This window comes from Eutrema salsugineum, unplaced genomic scaffold, assembly GCF_000478725.1.
Source record: "Eutrema salsugineum unplaced genomic scaffold, Eutsalg1_0 scaffold_2, whole genome shotgun sequence".
NCBI lineage: Eukaryota > Viridiplantae > Streptophyta > Magnoliopsida > Brassicales > Brassicaceae > Eutrema > Eutrema salsugineum.
In genome coordinates this window covers 6283464-6300049 of record NW_006256829.1, presented here as the reverse complement: position 1 = coordinate 6300049, position 16586 = coordinate 6283464, and the positions used below count along the sequence as shown (strand labels likewise).

Here is a 16586-nt window from a genome sequence, read left to right as displayed (position 1 = left end):
ATTTTATTAGTTTTCACTTTTCTACGTACCTAAGTAATGCACTTATTTTATGAAAACGTAACGTACTAAATAGCCATGTGTGCGTTTAAAAAATTAACACTATCAGACAGTTTCAGATAAAAAAATATCTTCCACAAACAAACTGCAAACTACGCGTTGTTTTTCTCAAAGACTTAGCATAGCCTACAAAACCTGGCGTTTTTTAGTCCAAAAACAACCTACATTGCAAAACGTAGAGAAGCATACGATTATACAACAAACAAACAAATACTATACAAGCAGATGATGCGATGAAAACAAACTAAAACCATCTTTCTTAAAAAAAACGATGAACTCTCTCTCACTCTCTCCTTATTACCAAAGAAAAAAAGGGAAGATATATCACATAATACAGAAGATCTGGAGAAGAACAAGCACTTGCTTCACATAAAGCTCCAAAACTTGACGACAATTTACACCTCGGTTATTTCCAATGCTATCCAGCTTCAACCTTTTGGTCATGGCACTCACTTTTATCAGTGTCTGTGCTGTTCCTAGGAGGATCTGAATCTCTTGTTGTCCCGTTCTGACTCCTTCGTCTTCTTCTATCCTGAAATTCTCAAAAGTTGGTAAAATCTTTCAGCACCAAACACAAGCAAAACATCTATAAGTTTGTAGACGTAAGAGGCGGTTTTCAAAGTAATGATCTTTCCCTCTGTTCATACCTCTCTAGGGATTGGGTATTCCTCGGATTCAAGCATACGGGCAACTTGGCTCATCCTTGGTCGTTTCTCAGACATGGGATCAACACATCTTAAAGCAGTCAAGAGTGTTCTTTTTAAGGCACTTGTAGATGGTTTTGTGTCGAGGTTTGGGTCAATCACTTCTTCTGATCGTCTTTGTTGAACCATCATCTTCAGCCATTCCACCAAATGTACCTACAAAAAGGAGAACAAAAAAAAAAAGTTAAGAGGACTCTTGTGAGCGAGCAGAGTTTATGTGTTTTGAAGATTTCTTCTGAATTTTTTTTTTACCTCGGGTGGTGGGCGAGCATAGTCTACTGGATATCTACCAGTTATAGCTTCCAAGAGCACAACCCCAAAGCTGTATACATCACTTTTCTCATTCAGAAGACCAGAATTCGCATACTCTGGAGCTACATACCTGAAAGCCAAAAAAAAACAAGTTATTTCCGTAGAGCAAGAAACATTATTAAAGACTTCAACATTACTATGGAAAAGATGTAAAGAGAGAAGCCAAAGCTTACCCAAAGGTACCCATTACTCTAGTAGTTATAAAGCTTTTATCAGCGCCAAGCAATTTCGCAAGTCCAAAGTCAGAAATTTTAGAATTGAATTTGTCATCAATCAGAATGTTGCTAGACTTTATGTCTCTGTGCACCACTTTTGGCTCAATCGCCTCGTGAAGGTACGCAAGCCTGCATCACCATCGGCTCAGATGAGGATAAAGAAAACAAACACAATCGAGAAAGAAAAACAAAACATAAAGCCGTCACAAGACTTACGCTTTGGCTGTTCCAATAAGAATTTTCAAACGTGCCTCCCATGTCAGATACTCGTGGTTTTGATTGTCTCCACGAAGCCATTGCTCCAGATTTCCATTGTTCACATACTCATACACCAGCATCCTAATTAAGTATTTACCCGCACCCGATGCTTAGTGAGATTCAGAAGAAAATCTATGGATCATTTTTCAGCAGAACATACATACCTCTGCGTTCCTTCCATGCAATATCCGAGAAGCCGGACCAAGTTTTTGTGGCGTACGTGACCAATAGCCTCAACTTCTACTCTGAAGTCTTTGTCAGCTTGCCCTCTAGAAATACAAAAAAAAAGATCTTTAAGAAAATGAAATCTTGAATCTTGAATCTTGATTCACCATCTCGGATAAACTTACAGATTGTTTAGCAACTTTTTAACAGCAACAGGAGTGCCATTAACAAGGTTACCACGGTAAACAACCCCATATCCGCCATCACCGATTATATTATCTCTCGAGAACTGATTTGTAGCCATCTGAAGATCTCTAAGAGTGAACCAATGCCCCCATCCGAGGTGAGAAAACTCTGGAAGACCAGACAAAGGAGATGGAGCTGTCAAAGGATTAGCAGAAGATACGCTCGATCCATCTTTCTTCTCCAAGTGATTAAACGAGCCAGACCGGCTACTATCACCATTCTCTGAATCTGCTATGATTCCCTTTTCAGGTTCTTTATCCCCAAACTTCTCACTAATAGAGGGATATCCATTGCCTCCATTGCTCGAGGAAACCTCGTCGACTCTAATCTCTTTAATCTCTTCAGGGACACTAGGAGGAATCTGGCGGCTAACAGGGATTTGATTAGAAGATGATCTAGATGCTTTTCTTCTGAAAGTAAGCCATAGAGATATAGCTAAAACTACAACGAAAATCGCGGAGAGAACAATCACGATTATCTCCCATAGCTCCAAACCATTGTAGTTCCGAGATAATGTGTCGTTTAAACCAGATCCCATCTTCCCCACCTCACGCTTTATTCACCTGAAAGAATTCACAACTCAAGACACTCAAAAAAAGAAATCTTTTAAAAACATAACTTTTGCTGATTAAACAAAAGTGAGAGCCAATCAGAAGAAATATATCTAGACCTGAATCAAAGTAATCAAAACTCAGGAATTCCAAGCTTATACCAATAAATGGAATGGAACCATATCAGACTTTAGAGTCCAAATTGGGAAAGGAACAAGCAAAAGGACAAGAAACCGAAAAGAGACTTCAAGAAAAATCAGATTCATACAACAAGCATTGTGCCTAAGTCCCAAGAGTTGCCAGCTGCCAGATTTTCAGTTCTCAGGCCAAACGCCAGCTACACATTAAGCTGGAAAGAAAACTACAGGTGAAAAACAAAAACAAAAAAAATCCAGCGACTAATCTAGAAAAATCGCTACCGACAATAGAAACTATCAGAAAGTCAGAAATCCGTCGCATTGTCTGAAAAACACGACTTAACAGATCAAAGAAGACCAAAGAAGAACTCTATAATTCAAACTCAAAGAGCTTACAAATTAGAACTAGGGTTCTGAAGTGAGAGAACCAAACCTGATGGGCGAAATTTAGGGGATTCAGAGCGACATTGAAGGGAAAAAAGTCAGATCTCGACCAGCATTGACTGGAAATTTCCCTGCTTTGGATCTTTGTAGGGATCTCTAACCTACAGACAATACCCAAGCAGTGAAAAAAAAAAATTCCAAAGACCAGAAATGTCAGTGGGAAAGATTGAAGCTTTACCTTGTAGCTGTGTTCCAGAAAAATAAAAACAAATAAAACAGTTAGTAAAAAGATGACTTTATCCAATTATTTATTCTGGCTTTTATTAGCTTGCAAAAAGTGTCGACCGACGAAAACCAACAAGGTGAAGACTTTTTTTTCTTTTTTTTTTGATTTGTGACGGACAAAGGCTTTCTCCAAACTCAAAAGTAAAAAAAAAAAAAGTTATGTTTTTCTCTTGTAACTGACAGACTGTAACTGATGATGGAATGTCAAACTAAATCTAATTTTACTCGTTGACAAAACTATCTTTAGCTCTTTTTGGTCTTAAATTGTTGAACGAGTGTGTCTTTTGGGTCATTCTGATTATAAATAAATGTGAAATTAATGCCATTTGTATTTATTTACCAATGTAGGAAAAACGTCTGATGATTTGTTTTCTCTCCAAACTGTGTTTATATGGATAAATCGAAAGACAAAATAAAGAATGAAAGAAACCAAGTAGATTAAAAAATCTAATGTATAATAATACTCCGTACGTATTGATGGTACATATTACATATTTTGATATTATAAAAAAAAAACAACATTTATAACGAAACATAATTAGGACCTAATGCATGTGATATGCTAAAATGTTACTTAATTAAGCTGGTGCCTAATTTCATATCAAATTCAAAAGTATCACCAGATTGATTAGTTTTCGAAAACATATAATATACGGATTAATATAATAAAATTTATGAAGTGACACCTGAAAAAAATATAAAGAAGAGGGAATATGCCAAGTCTAACTCGGCGGCTCGAGTCATGTTGAAGGATTTTCTAAACAACAATCTCCATATCAAATTGATGAAAATGACATATAGGGTTTCTTAGTGATAATGGGACGTTTCACGTTTCAGAATTCAGATAACGTAACATTATCAAGTTGATGCCAATTTTACTAGTTTGATTAACTAGTCCCTGCATAAAGATAAAATCAATGGTCGACGTTACTACAATAGTTTTATACTCTTATACTGTTGAGAGAAAAAAAAACATGGCATTTAATATGCCTGAGATTAATCTGAGTTTTATTGCCTATAAAAAAATGTCGTATGGAACTTGCCAAGACACATCGAGACGGGAAAGGAAAAAAAAAAAAAATTTAAAATACAATCCAACCCGCACTATGTTTAAACTTCGAAGCAATTATTGTTCTTTGCGGATAAGCAAACAAATAGAAGAATTACAAGAAAACCTACTAAGCTCGACAAATATTAAACGTAATACAATCTATGAAATTCTGAAAGACTTTCTTGTTAATAAATGTAGTTTTTTTTTCATAACCAATGTTTGTTATTTCAAAATGTCATTCAAGATGAGACTAATCGTCTAAATAATCGAAAATATTAGGTTTTTTGTTGGAGGCAATATTTGAATTATATGTAAATACATGGGCCTTGAAAGAAAACGTTTAAAGTAAGGGGATAAAATCTGTAAAAGGAAAGAAAAAGCACGAAAATAAAAGGGCAAAGCCACCACCAGTCCACCACTGAACTTCCCTCCCTCACACGCAAAGTAGAGTCAGAGAGAGCTTCAACGCCTCTCTCCTCGCCGTACAAGTCTGCCAAGGAGAAGCTCTTATTTTTACAAAATTTTGATATCTGTGAAATCTCTCCCGAAGTGATCGCGTCAGAGAGATCGGAAGTGGGGTTTTCCTCGGTTCTCTGGAGAATCAATCGCCGATTTGTTCTTGATTGGCCCCCCAAAAAAAAAGAAAGAATATCGGAGAATCTGATTCTCCAACACTTGAAATCAAACTTGTTGGGTTTCTTCTCTAATTCGTTAGCCGTAAGATGTTCTGCGATTGCTTCTATTGGAACCAAGGAATATCCGAGTTGGAATCGGAATCGTCCGAGTCAAAGCCCTTCTTGCTTCCGTCTCCTCTTCCTCGATGGCCACAAGGTAAAAGAACTATCCTTTCTTGGAAATTGTAATTTTTTTATATCATGCAAATTGTTTTCTTTTTTTACATTTTTACTTTTTACTCTTTCCTTTTGCTGAAAATTCGTCAAGTTGTACATATGTACAAGTTGTCATTTGACTGGTTCTTTGTTTGGCAATTGATTCAAGATTTTGTTTTATGGTCAATGTTATTGTCCTAAATACATTAATGGGATTGAAGAAAAATTCTGTACCGGATCAACATCAGTTGCTGACTTTTATGCCAATTAAAATTCCCCCCTAATCTTCACATGTTTTGCTAGAAGGTAGGTTTTTGTGACTTCCATAATGGGAGCAATAATGTATGACCATAAACAAAAGACAATGACATGTATTGTTTATTAATGTAGCACAATGACCATGGATATGGTATAATATTTTCATAGTTTAGACATGTTTTGATTTTTTTATTAAGTATTTGTGTCAAGGTCCCAACAACCCCTTGGATATAGTTGAGTAATGGTTTGATGATGGTAATATGATAACTCAGTTATGGTTATGAACTCACTAATATTTTCCAGTCTATTACTAAAAAATGCTTAAATGCTTGCTATTTTCTATCTGCCTCATGTTATGCTATACAATGCTGTAAAATATTCTTGATTAGAATCTGAATGGGAATCTTTGTCTCTAACGTTGGTTAGTCTTTGTTTCAGGCACAGGTTTTGCTACCGGAAGGATAAATCTCGGAGAAATCGAAGTGGTGAAAGTCACCGAGTTCGATAGAGTTTGGAAATGCGGCACGTCGTCGTCGCGTGGCAAATCGAAATGTGCCTCTTTCTACAAACCTGTGGGGATACCAGAAGGTTTCCATTGCCTTGGTCATTACTGTCAGCCAAATAATCAGCCATTGAGAGGCTTTGTTCTTGCAGCTCGAGCTAACGATCCCGATCATGATCATCATCGCCATCCGCTGAAAAAACCCTTGAAGTATACTTTAGTTTGGAGCTCAGATTCAGATTGCTACTTCTGGTTGCCTGATCCTCCACCTGGTTACAGAGCCGTGGGAGTGATTGTCACAGACGAAGCAGAGGAGCCTGAGGTTGAAGAAGTGAGATGTGTAAGAGAGGATCTCACAGAGAGTTGTGAAACCAGGGAGATGATTCTTGGCCTTGGATCTTTTAACGTTTGGAGCACTGAACCGTGCGAGAGAGGGATTTGGTCTCGAGGCGTGGTGGTTGGCTCATTCTTTTGCTCCACCAATGCTAACAGAGCAGCCATGAGCATTGCTTGCTTGAAAAATCTTGATCCGAGCCTGCATGGGATGCCGAATCTTGACCAGGTCCATGCGCTTATTCAGCATTATGGACCGACGGTTTACTTCCACCCGGAAGAGACTTACATGCCTTCCTCCGTGCCATGGTTCTTCAAAAACGGAGCTTTGTTGTACCGGTTTGGGAAATCTCAAGGCGAACCGGTTAACTCGGCTGGCTCGAACTTGCCTGCGGGTGGAGAAAACGATGGGAACTTCTGGATTGATCTCCCTCAAGACGACGAGGAAGCTAGAAGTAACCTGAAGAAGGGAAACCTAGAAAGCTCAGAGCTTTACGTCCACGTGAAGCCTGCGCTTGGAGGGATCTTCACTGACGTTGTGATGTGGATTTTCTGTCCCTTTAATGGCCCTGCAACGCTCAAAATCGGGCTCCTCACAGTACCCATGAACCGCATTGGAGAGCATGTTGGTGACTGGGAACATTTCACCTTCCGGATAAGCAATTTTGACGGCGAGCTTACACAGATGTTCTTCTCACAGCACAGTGGTGGAGGATGGGTTGATGCGTCGGATCTTGAGTTTGTCAAAGGAAGCAACAAACCGGTTGTGTACTCGTCTAAACACGGGCATGCGAGTTTTCCTCACCCTGGATTGTATCTTCAAGGCTCGTCGAAGCTAGGGATTGGAGTGAGAAACGATGTTGGGAAAAGCAAGTTTGCGGTGGATTCTAGTCAAAGGTATAGAGTTGTAGCGGCTGAGTATTTAGGGGAAGGAGCGGTTTCAGAGCCGTGCTGGCTTCAATACATGAGAGAGTGGGGACCAACTATAGTCTACGATTCTGCAGCTGAGATTGATAAGATCATTAATCTTCTTCCTTTAATTGTGAGGTACTCTTTTGAGAATCTGTTTCCTATTGCGCTTTACGGAGAGGAAGGTCCTACGGGGCCAAAGGAGAAGGATAATTGGGAGGGAGATGAAATGTGTGTGAAAGCTTCTCGCTGAGCTATAAATGAAGAAGTATTTTTCGTACATGTTAAACACAGCTCCTCTGTTTCATTGATGATAAGTGTCTGTGTAATATAGTGTGTAGATATGATGTAAAGTCTTGTTTGGAATTGCTGATTCCTCAGTGATCAAAGTTGTCATGTTCAACCATTTTTTTCTATAAATTCTTTAATGCATAAAGAGTTCTAACTCCTCAGTGATCAAAAAGTTGTCATGTTTTCAATAATGTAGTATCGTTGAATGTGCTGTTAAGCATATTACCGTCGCAGAAACGACGTCGTTACAATTATTGTAATACTGACTTTTGTATTTATCGGACATCGAGAATATGTTGTGGTAGACTTCGTCGTAGGTTACAAAAACTTTCTCGGTTTCTAAACGACGGCTGTGAAAGGAACAGAGAAAAGTCCAGACACGGAACGAACAGCAAATGAGCAAAAAAACACCAAAAAATAACGAAGAAATTTCAAAAACCTATTTCAACGTATACTTTCCTTAAATCTGGAATTTGATTAATTCAATTTCTCTCGAGATCGAAGATTATGGTGAGACTCAAGGCGAGTCTCTGGGTTATCCTGTTCTCAATCGCGCTCGTTTCGATTCAGATGAAGGGTTCGTTTGGATCTGAATCAAGTAAGGAAGCTTATGTGACCCTTTTGTATGGAGATGAGTTCTTATTAGGAGTTAGAGTACTGGGAAAATCGATTCGAGACACTGGATCCAACAGAGATATGGTCGCTTTGGTCTCTGATGGCGTCTCAGGCTACTCTAAGAAGCTGCTCAAGGTTTGGGATTTCTCTTATTCAAGTTTATCTATCTAAAGTTTTGCCTTTTCGATTGATTTTAATTATAAGAGTGGAAATTAGCGACGAGTTTGAGCTTGAATCTTGTCTTTTTGTGGAGTTTGATCAAATCCTCCCACTATATTTGCTTCTTACAGGCTGATGGATGGAAAGTAGAGAAGATCAGTTTACTGGCCAATCCAAATCAAGTTCACCCGACAAGGTTCTGGGGTGTCTATACCAAGCTCAAGATCTTTAACATGACGAATTACAAGAAAGGTACAGCCTTTGATGTTTTTTTCTTTGTTTTCTGGTCTGAGAACTTAAATCTCGAAAGCTTTGTTTTTTTATGTGCAGTTGTGTATCTTGATGCTGATACTATTGTGGTAAAGAACATTGATGATCTGTTCAAGTGCTCGAAGTTTTGCGCAAACTTGAAGCATTCCGAGAGACTAAACTCTGGTGTCATGGTTGTTGAACCATCCGAAGCTCTCTTTAATGACATGATGCGCAAAGTGAAGACTTTGTCGTCTTACACCGGAGGAGACCAAGGGTTCTTGAATTCCTACTATCCAGATTTCCCAAATGCTCGTGTTTTCGATCCTAGTTTAACCCCTGAAGTGTTGAAAACTAGACCAGTTCCTGATATGGAGAGGCTTTCGACATTATACAATGCGGACGTTGGTCTTTATATGCTTGCTAATAAGGTATTTTTTTGTCTTTCTCGGTTAGGAAACAAAATTCGTTCTCAGCCTATGATGTCTAATTGGTTCCGTCTACTTTTTTCCGTTAAATTCTATGGCTTACTATGAAATTGATGTGATCTTGGAATATGTTTGGTTAATTTGGCATTTGGTTTTTGATCGGTTTAAGGTGTATTCGTTTGGTTCTTCAGCTGTTTCAGTTTTTGAACCTTAAGTTTTCTCATTATTTCTGCAGTGGATGGTCGATGACAGTAAGCTTCATATTATTCACTACACACTAGGCCCTCTTAAGCCTTGGGACTGGTGGACAGCGTGGCTTGTGAAACCTGTTGATGCCTGGCATGTAGGTCTTCTTCTCCTCTTTGGGTTTGAGTTTTTTTTCTACTAAATTTGCACTAATTGTAAGTCTGATGTCACCGCGAACACTTTCAGAGCATCAGGGTAAATCTTGAGGAAACTCTTCCTGGAACTGGAGGTGGCAAAAACCAGAACGATGAGCTCGTTGTCAAATTCCTTTTCTTGTTACCTCTTTGTGCGCTTTTGTTCTGCATTTACCGATCCATTCAGGTTAAGACTTCTTTATTTCCTTCACCTCTGCTCTATATTCATCCTTTTTGGTAATTTCATTTTTCTTTTCTTCTGTTTTTCTTGCAGGGTCATGAGGGCTCATTGTGCAGGACCTCGTTATGCAATCAGATTAGATATCTTTATTACAAAATTAGATCTAATGGAACACTTGGTTATAGCGGTGTTTCTACATCTTCGAACATGACTCCCAGCTATCAAGTAAGTTTCATCATCATATCGTTGTTTAGGAAAAAAAAAAAAGTTTGTCTCATTGAACATCTTGTATTGCTTCTGTCTAACAGCTCCACAGTGTCGGCACACACTCCAAAATTCCTCAACACTTGGGCGCGGTTTCAGTTGTTGTCTGTTTTACCGCAGTTCTGATATCCGTTGGAATTTCCTTTGTGATTGTACCGAGGCAAATCATGCCATGGACTGGCTTGATCTTGGTATATGAATGGACTTTTACAATCTTCTTTTCATTGTTTGGTTGCTTCTTGCTTTTGGTGCATCAACATGGCAAGAAAGTCGCAATTCAAACAGAGTCTTCGTCCTTGGATGATTCCAGTAAAGGTATGGACATGCGAAGAAAAGAAAAACCGTGATAGTCGATAATTGTACCATTCACTACAAACTTCACATTTACGAATAGTGAATTCCACCCTTTTATGTTTTTGGTCTCTAACAGGTCATCAACGAGGAGGTGTGTCTTGTGATGTTACTACATTGTATTATGGATTAGGGATGGCTTTTCTGGCTATTGCTGCTGTCTCTTTGCCTTACATTTTAGGGATCACCGCCTTATTTCTGAGGTAATTTTTCTTAATAAACTTGCTGGAAATGGTTCTTGATACTGATTCAAAACACATTCTTGTCCTTGGATATTGACTTGATTCATCCCTTAGGATTTTTCATGATTGAATTTAGTTGCTGGCTAATTTTACATATTGAACAGGTTGGGTCTAATGGTGGGTGTAGCCATAATTCTTGCTGCCTTCATGACTTATGCCTCAGAGCACCTCGCAATCAGATGGTTCTTGAAAGGTCTAGAAGACCGTCGCGCGATATCAAAGTCTTTATGTTTCTTGTGCTGACACCTGACATCTTAGTTTTTGTAGTCGTCATGTCTTGAGATTGTTAGAATTTTGTTTTTTCTATGTTTATTGTCTTGCTGTCTTCTCTCTTTTGTGACATATGTACAAATTTATTATTAATGGTGAAGAGTTTCTCTAATGTCAAGAGTTTACATAATTAGGTTTCTTATATCACTCTGACACAGTCGTGTGACTCGCTATAGCTCAACGCCAATGAAATCCACGATTCAAGCTAGTTCTCAACCTGGTTTTACTAGTTCTTTCTTGGCCACCATCTCGCTTTGTCACAAAATACCCCATCTAATTAAATATCTAAAAGGTTATGAGGGGTGAAAAAAGCATTCGTGCATATATATATCTATGCCTAATTAAAGTTACTGTATTCAAAGTTTTTTCTATTGGGATGTTCAGGCGATGGTGAAAGAGATCATATCATTTGGCTTGTTATAGCTATTTCTTAAGGGCTTGTTTTAATCTTCCCAGAGTCTACTCATTATTCTTCTCTCAGTTAGCATTTTCTTCTTAATTGCCTTGTAGCTTTTAATTTTGCATTGTAGCAAGTCCATGAAGTTCTAGCAAAGCAGGCTGAGTTAGGTGTTGAAGTTGCAGAAGTTACTTCATATATATTATTTATCAAATACAGATGAAGAAGTTAATGGAGATAGAGGAGAGACAACAATGGCCAATTTCAATACAACAAAGAGGGAAGATTTCAGAATAATAGACACAATAAGAGAAGACATGGTGACAGAGACAAGCTTAACAAGAAACTAAGGTTCCAAGAAGAAAATTCATCTCAAGAATCTTCCATGCCGATGTGAAAACCTACATTGCTTGAGAAGCTCCTAAGCTCACACATAAAAAGGCCAAAAGGCCAGCTAATAGTCGTAATTCCAAGCCACGCCCCAATCACAGCCTTAGCTCAGTTTATAAAAGACAAAAATACCCTGGTGCACTGGGATTTAACAGTTCCGGTGAATTATAAAAACCTCCCGATAGGTTAAAACGCGTCCGATAACTTCTCCCATACTCAACTCTCTGAAATTCCATCCTTTCCTGAGAGATACTCTGATCGCTCTAAAAAAAATCACCCCTTCCAAACTCCGATCTCTCACAAACAATCATCTCTTCCATCCAGATACTTTAATTCTCGGAAGCAAGCAATGGATTTGGATCTACATCTTCATCCACCACACCATGTAAGTATATCATCTTCCACAAATCTCTCATACTCCTGATGTAGAATTGATCATCTTCCACAACTCTCTCATACTCCTGATGTAGAATTGACAAGTTTGATGACTTCTGTTTGACTATCTCGCTATAGCGATCGCTTAAAATATCGCTATAAAGATCGCTCTTGATGTTTGAATTTTTGGTTGGGTTTGATTAGGGTTAGAGAAATAACCGCTTTCGAATCTTTGTTTGTATGTTTCGCGAGAATTGACAATGTTACTGGGCTGTAATTTTATCTCTAGGTTATAGAGATCGCTTGAAATATCGCTATCGCTCTTGATGTTTGAATCTTTGGTTAGGTTTGATTAGGGTTAGAGAAATAACCGCTTTCGAATTCTTGTTTGTATGTTTCGCGAAAATTGACAATGTTAATGGGCTGTAATTTTATTAGGGTTTTGAGTTTTGGGTCTTTATTTTCTTGTAATTACTTTGGGCTTATCTCTCTTTTGTCATCTAGTTTATGGAAAATGACGCAGCACCGCAGCCGCTGCCGCCGCCACCTCCTGCCTCCGCCTCTGCCTCTTAGATACCGATCTGTGAGCTGGTATCTCAACACCTGTCCATTAGTTGGTTGCTACCTTCCTGTTGCGCTGAATCTTCAATATTGCTGCGAAGGCCACCAAGAACTGGCTCAACTTTTTTCCCAGCAGCAGAGAGCATTTCATGTTGTTGATGGTTTCAGAAATCCCGAACAACGTAAGTCAGTTTGTGCTACTGCACTCTTCAACAAGAGTAGAGACCTCGATGTTGGCATCGCATCTCTTGAAGATGCAGAAAGCCAAAAATTTTTTCAAACCCAGCCATGGTTACTCTCGCCGAACCTGTTCAATCCAGTTGCTCGTGAATGGCTTTTCTTCAAAACGCCTCCAGCCAACTACACATCAATGGTAGTTGGGCTCCAACCATCGATGAGATGGAAAGGTGATCCTAGACGAAGCATAATTTTCGAGGGTATGATTCATCCACCTGTTTTTGTCACGGTTCTGAGAATTATTGGTGGAGATGAGACCAGTAGAAGATGGAGGTTATTTCTCTTCCAATGTGGTGCACACTCGCTCTACTGCCTTTCTTCCAACACAGCGCCAGCTCCAGAACTTAATATCCTTACTCCAAAGAGCAACAAAAAGCGTCCAGGAGATGACCAACAAAATGATCCTGATGACCAACAAAATCATTCAAGGGTAACTAGGGATTACTTCAATGATGCCAAGGATGCTGGGAACAGCCTTGGCTTTGACCTTGACACCCACTTGGAAGGTATAGTTGTTGTGCCAATGCAATCCAGATACTCTTACAAATCATAATTAATAAAATGTAGCATTTCTGATACATATATAGCATCAAACGTTGAGTGGTTGCTTCACTGTGATGTTGGTGCTAACTGTTTATCTTTTGTTGTGATCTGCGCAGGTGAGAACTTTCTCAATACGATGGTGGAGTACTTCATCAAGTTGACTAAGAAGAAGCAGCGCAAAAATAACAGCAAGGACAAGGAGGGTCTTGGTAAGCTCGGAAGGGAATGTGAGAGCGCAAAGAAAGCACCTAGTAGCCAGCACCAAGTCCTTGTAGAGATTGAGTCCCTATGGTGAGAAGAGCATCCATGATTCTGCTATTGTGCATATAGAGGAGATCAGTGATGAAGGAGACAGCTGAAGTGTAACCGACAAAAAAAAAAGAAACTTAGACAATTAGACTAATTGACTTGGGCTTCGGTTTATCACAATAAACCATCGAAAACCCAATTGGGGATCTTTCCTCTAAAATTACTGAAATTTTGTTTTTGTCATCATGACTCTTGTAAAGATTCCTTTCATTCGAAAACCTAGAAATAACAAACTAGAATCCATCAATGTTGGGCTCATAGAATCCCTAGGAGAAATAACAAACGCTGAATTGAAACCCAGTTAGCAAATAAGTTGTTTAAAAACATGAAACAACTACTTTTTTTTTCGCAAACACGAAACTTTAACTTTTCCAGTTTTTTGTGAAAAAAGCAAACTTTACATTTTGTATGTTATTAAAAAAAAAAGCTTTGCGATCTCTCTCTGTCCGTGTTTCTCTCTCGCTCTCTCAAACTCCATCGTCAAGGACGAAACTTTTCGATCTTCCTCGTCTCCTCTGGCGTCGTAAGTCTTGCTTTTGTCTAGTTCCAAAAACTTTTCGTCTTTGATTCAAAGGATTATCTTTGATTCTATTGTTTAATTGCAAAACTTTCAATAGGTGGAACTTGTGACCCTAATCGTTTTTTTTTTCTTTTTAAATGTGTAGAAGGTACAATTTAATCCCTAATTTATGGCTAAGAGTTCTTCTAGAGATTCGATAAGTAGTTTGCCAGATGAGATTCTGGGCAAAATCCTGTCTTTGCTTCCGACAAAAGTGGCTGCTTCGACATCGGTTCTGTCCAAGAGGTGGAAGAATCTGCTGGGTCTTGTAGACAGCCTTTGTTTTGATCAGTCGTTGGTTGTGTATCCCAACGAAGAAGAAGCAACAAGTGGTTCACATCGCTTCTTAGATTTCATAGACAAGACATTTGCTCTGCTAAGCAATTCTCCCGGCATCAAGAAATTATCTCTGTCTCGTGATCATAGATATGGTCAGGGCTATAACGGACGGTATGAATACAATCGTGTGAACTCGTGTGTCACCCGTTGGATTCGGACTGCCATGGAACGTGGTTTATTGGAACTACACTTGCACGCCAACACCCATTGTGGTGTTGATATAGAGACAGAGTTTTTGACGAGCAAGTCACTGGTTAAGCTCACGCTATCCGGCGAATATTTCGTTCAAGTCGAGCGTGTGTTTTTCCCAGCACTCAAATCACTTTCTATCTTATCAGTTTCAGGGCTTGATCATCTCAACTTTTGTCGACTCATTGATGGCTGCCCTGTGCTGGAAGACTTATTCATACGTGATGATGCTCCTTTCGATACGCCATGTTGCGGTAAGGTCGTGGAAAGTCAACCCATCAAACGACTTGTGGTTTTTGTCGATCTTCCAAAGGAGAAAGACAGTCACGATTTTACTTATTTTGGAGCGCCAAACCTTGTGTTCTTTGACTACTCTAGTTATGTCTTCGAGAGTTATCAGTGTGATTTGGATTCGCTTGTCGAAGTCCGGCTGAATCTCAGGTTATGGGAGTCAACTTATGATTATGATTATGATGATGATGATGATGATGATGATGATGATGATGATGAAGATGATGATGATGATGATGATGATGATGAAGATGATGATGATGATGATGATAGCGATGATGGTTACTATTCTGATGCTGAACCAAATGCAGCTATATTTGGTGACATTACAAATCTAGTTGCGGGTATAAGCAACATTACGACCCTTCACTTGTCTCCCGATTCCCTTGAGGTCAGTTTTTGCTAATTCTTCTTTTTCTATTATTTTGTTTTTGGTTTGTGGATGATTGAATCAGTCTACTGCTAGCTAACAAGGTCTCTCCCTTATATTTTGTTTTTCTTTTTGGTTGTGATGATCATACATAAAATCAGGCTTTTCATTTCTGTTGTGAATCCATGCCTCTGTTCAAAAATCTCCTTTATTTATCTATTGAGAGTAACAAGGAAAAAGGTTGGCAAGTAATGCCACTTTTGCTCAAGAGTTGTCCAAATCTACACACTTTATTCATCAAGGTAAATCAGTTTCCTTATTGAGACTCTTTTTTTTTTGTTAGTGTTGCTCATTATACATATCAAATTGGTTTCTGGTTTCAGGGTCTTGTGCACAGAGTAACAAATAGATGCGGAGATGCATGCGCTTGCATCCCTGAGAAGCAGAGAAAGATTGTGAAGGAGAAGGAGGAGGACTTATGTTGCTTAGGAACATGTCAAGTGAAGGTGCTAAAGATTTCAGAGTATGGAGGTTCTTTTCAAGAGCTGAAACAGATGATACATTTCTTGGGCAAATTGAAATGTCTTGAATCTGTGAAAGTTGGTGTTAACACAGACAACAATAGTGAGTTCTTGCGAGCTGATCTGCTGACTCTCCCAAGACTTTCATCAAACTGCAACATCCAATTCATCTGACCTCTTCTTTCCTTACCTTACTCGGGTAGATGGCAATGTGAAAGTAACTTAACATTATTATGATTTATCACTTAAGTTGGTGACAGTCTGTTTTGTTTTTGAAAGATACGTAATACTTTTGCGTTTTTCTGGTTACCATGCTATTAATTCATTATGGTGAGAGTATAATAGAAATCTACATCCTGCATAACTTGTAGATATAATTGAGCTAGTAGAAAGCCAAATGCTAGATTTTGTGGTGAAGCCACGTTCTGATGCTGTCTTCACAACCCATTAAAGCATTGGTGCACATATATATCTATGGGTAATTAAAGTTATTGGATTCAAAGTTTTTTCTATTGGGATGTTCAGGCGATGGTGAAAGGGATCATATCATTTTGAAGATCTCTTTGGTCTCTGCTTGTAATAGATTACGCAAGACATGGGTCCAGTCCTAGTAAATCTTTGAAGATCAGTTTGGTTTCTGCTTGTAATATAACAAGTCTCATATGATTTGAATCGAATGTGATGGAGAGAGACATTTCGTTCGCAGGTTTTTGATTAAAGTCTCGTTCAGAGGCCCAAGTTTCAGTCTAAGACCAAGGATTGGGTTAATTAGGTTGAGGTCATACCGAGTTGTTAATGGATTTGGTCATACTTCAATTTACTTTGGCTTAAATCATATTTTCTAATTTATGTTTTCTGAAAAGAATTTATTAATAGAA

General features: G+C 38.7%; 5 protein-coding genes across 8 annotated transcripts; 4 read left to right on the top strand and 1 right to left on the bottom strand.

The window, feature by feature from the left end:
- Window positions 1-159: 159 nt before the first annotated feature.
- LOC18019034 (probable receptor-like protein kinase At5g18500) lies at window positions 160-3297 on the bottom strand. 4 transcript variants are annotated; one of them, XM_024155735.1, is made up of 9 exons: window positions 3268-3297; window positions 3079-3190; window positions 1897-2520; window positions 1711-1815; window positions 1505-1627; window positions 1247-1417; window positions 1014-1143; window positions 705-917; window positions 457-589 (listed from the first exon to the last, which is right to left on the bottom strand). In XM_024155735.1, the coding sequence occupies exons 3-9, from the start codon at window positions 2493-2495 to the stop codon at window positions 476-478; spliced, it is 1455 nt and encodes a 484-aa protein (XP_024011503.1). In that variant the 5' UTR covers window positions 2496-2520; window positions 3079-3190; window positions 3268-3297; the 3' UTR covers window positions 457-475. The 4 variants fall into 4 exon arrangements, with proteins under 4 accessions (XP_006400399.1, XP_024011503.1, XP_024011504.1 ...); XM_006400336.2 differs by having other exon boundaries at window positions 160-589; window positions 3079-3272; XM_024155736.1 differs by lacking the exons at window positions 3079-3190; window positions 3268-3297 and adding an exon at window positions 2777-2857.
- Window positions 3298-4756: 1459 nt separating this feature from the next.
- Window positions 4757-7644, top strand: LOC18019033. The gene is made up of 2 exons (XM_006400335.2): window positions 4757-5196; window positions 5892-7644. The coding sequence occupies exons 1-2, from the start codon at window positions 5088-5090 to the stop codon at window positions 7448-7450; spliced, it is 1668 nt and encodes a 555-aa protein (XP_006400398.1). The 5' UTR covers window positions 4757-5087; the 3' UTR covers window positions 7451-7644.
- Window positions 7645-7834: 190 nt separating this feature from the next.
- Window positions 7835-10739, top strand: LOC18019032 (inositol phosphorylceramide glucuronosyltransferase 1). Its single transcript, XM_006400333.2, has 9 exons — window positions 7835-8238; window positions 8394-8514; window positions 8593-8942; window positions 9175-9282; window positions 9372-9506; window positions 9594-9725; window positions 9809-10079; window positions 10195-10318; window positions 10462-10739. Exons 1-9 carry the CDS (start codon window positions 7996-7998, stop codon window positions 10598-10600), a joined length of 1623 nt encoding a protein of 540 aa, XP_006400396.1. The 5' UTR covers window positions 7835-7995; the 3' UTR covers window positions 10601-10739.
- Window positions 10740-12665: 1926 nt separating this feature from the next.
- LOC112086805 lies at window positions 12666-13563 on the top strand. Its single transcript, XM_024156677.1, has 2 exons — window positions 12666-13093; window positions 13247-13563. The coding sequence occupies exons 1-2, from the start codon at window positions 12721-12723 to the stop codon at window positions 13423-13425; spliced, it is 552 nt and encodes a 183-aa protein (XP_024012445.1). The 5' UTR covers window positions 12666-12720; the 3' UTR covers window positions 13426-13563.
- Window positions 13564-13828: 265 nt separating this feature from the next.
- On the top strand, window positions 13829-16062 carry LOC18019031 (F-box/LRR-repeat protein At1g48400). The gene is made up of 4 exons (XM_006400332.2): window positions 13829-13962; window positions 14105-15208; window positions 15349-15489; window positions 15571-16062. The coding sequence occupies exons 2-4, from the start codon at window positions 14129-14131 to the stop codon at window positions 15880-15882; spliced, it is 1533 nt and encodes a 510-aa protein (XP_006400395.1). The 5' UTR covers window positions 13829-13962; window positions 14105-14128; the 3' UTR covers window positions 15883-16062.
- Window positions 16063-16586: the final 524 nt, after the last annotated feature.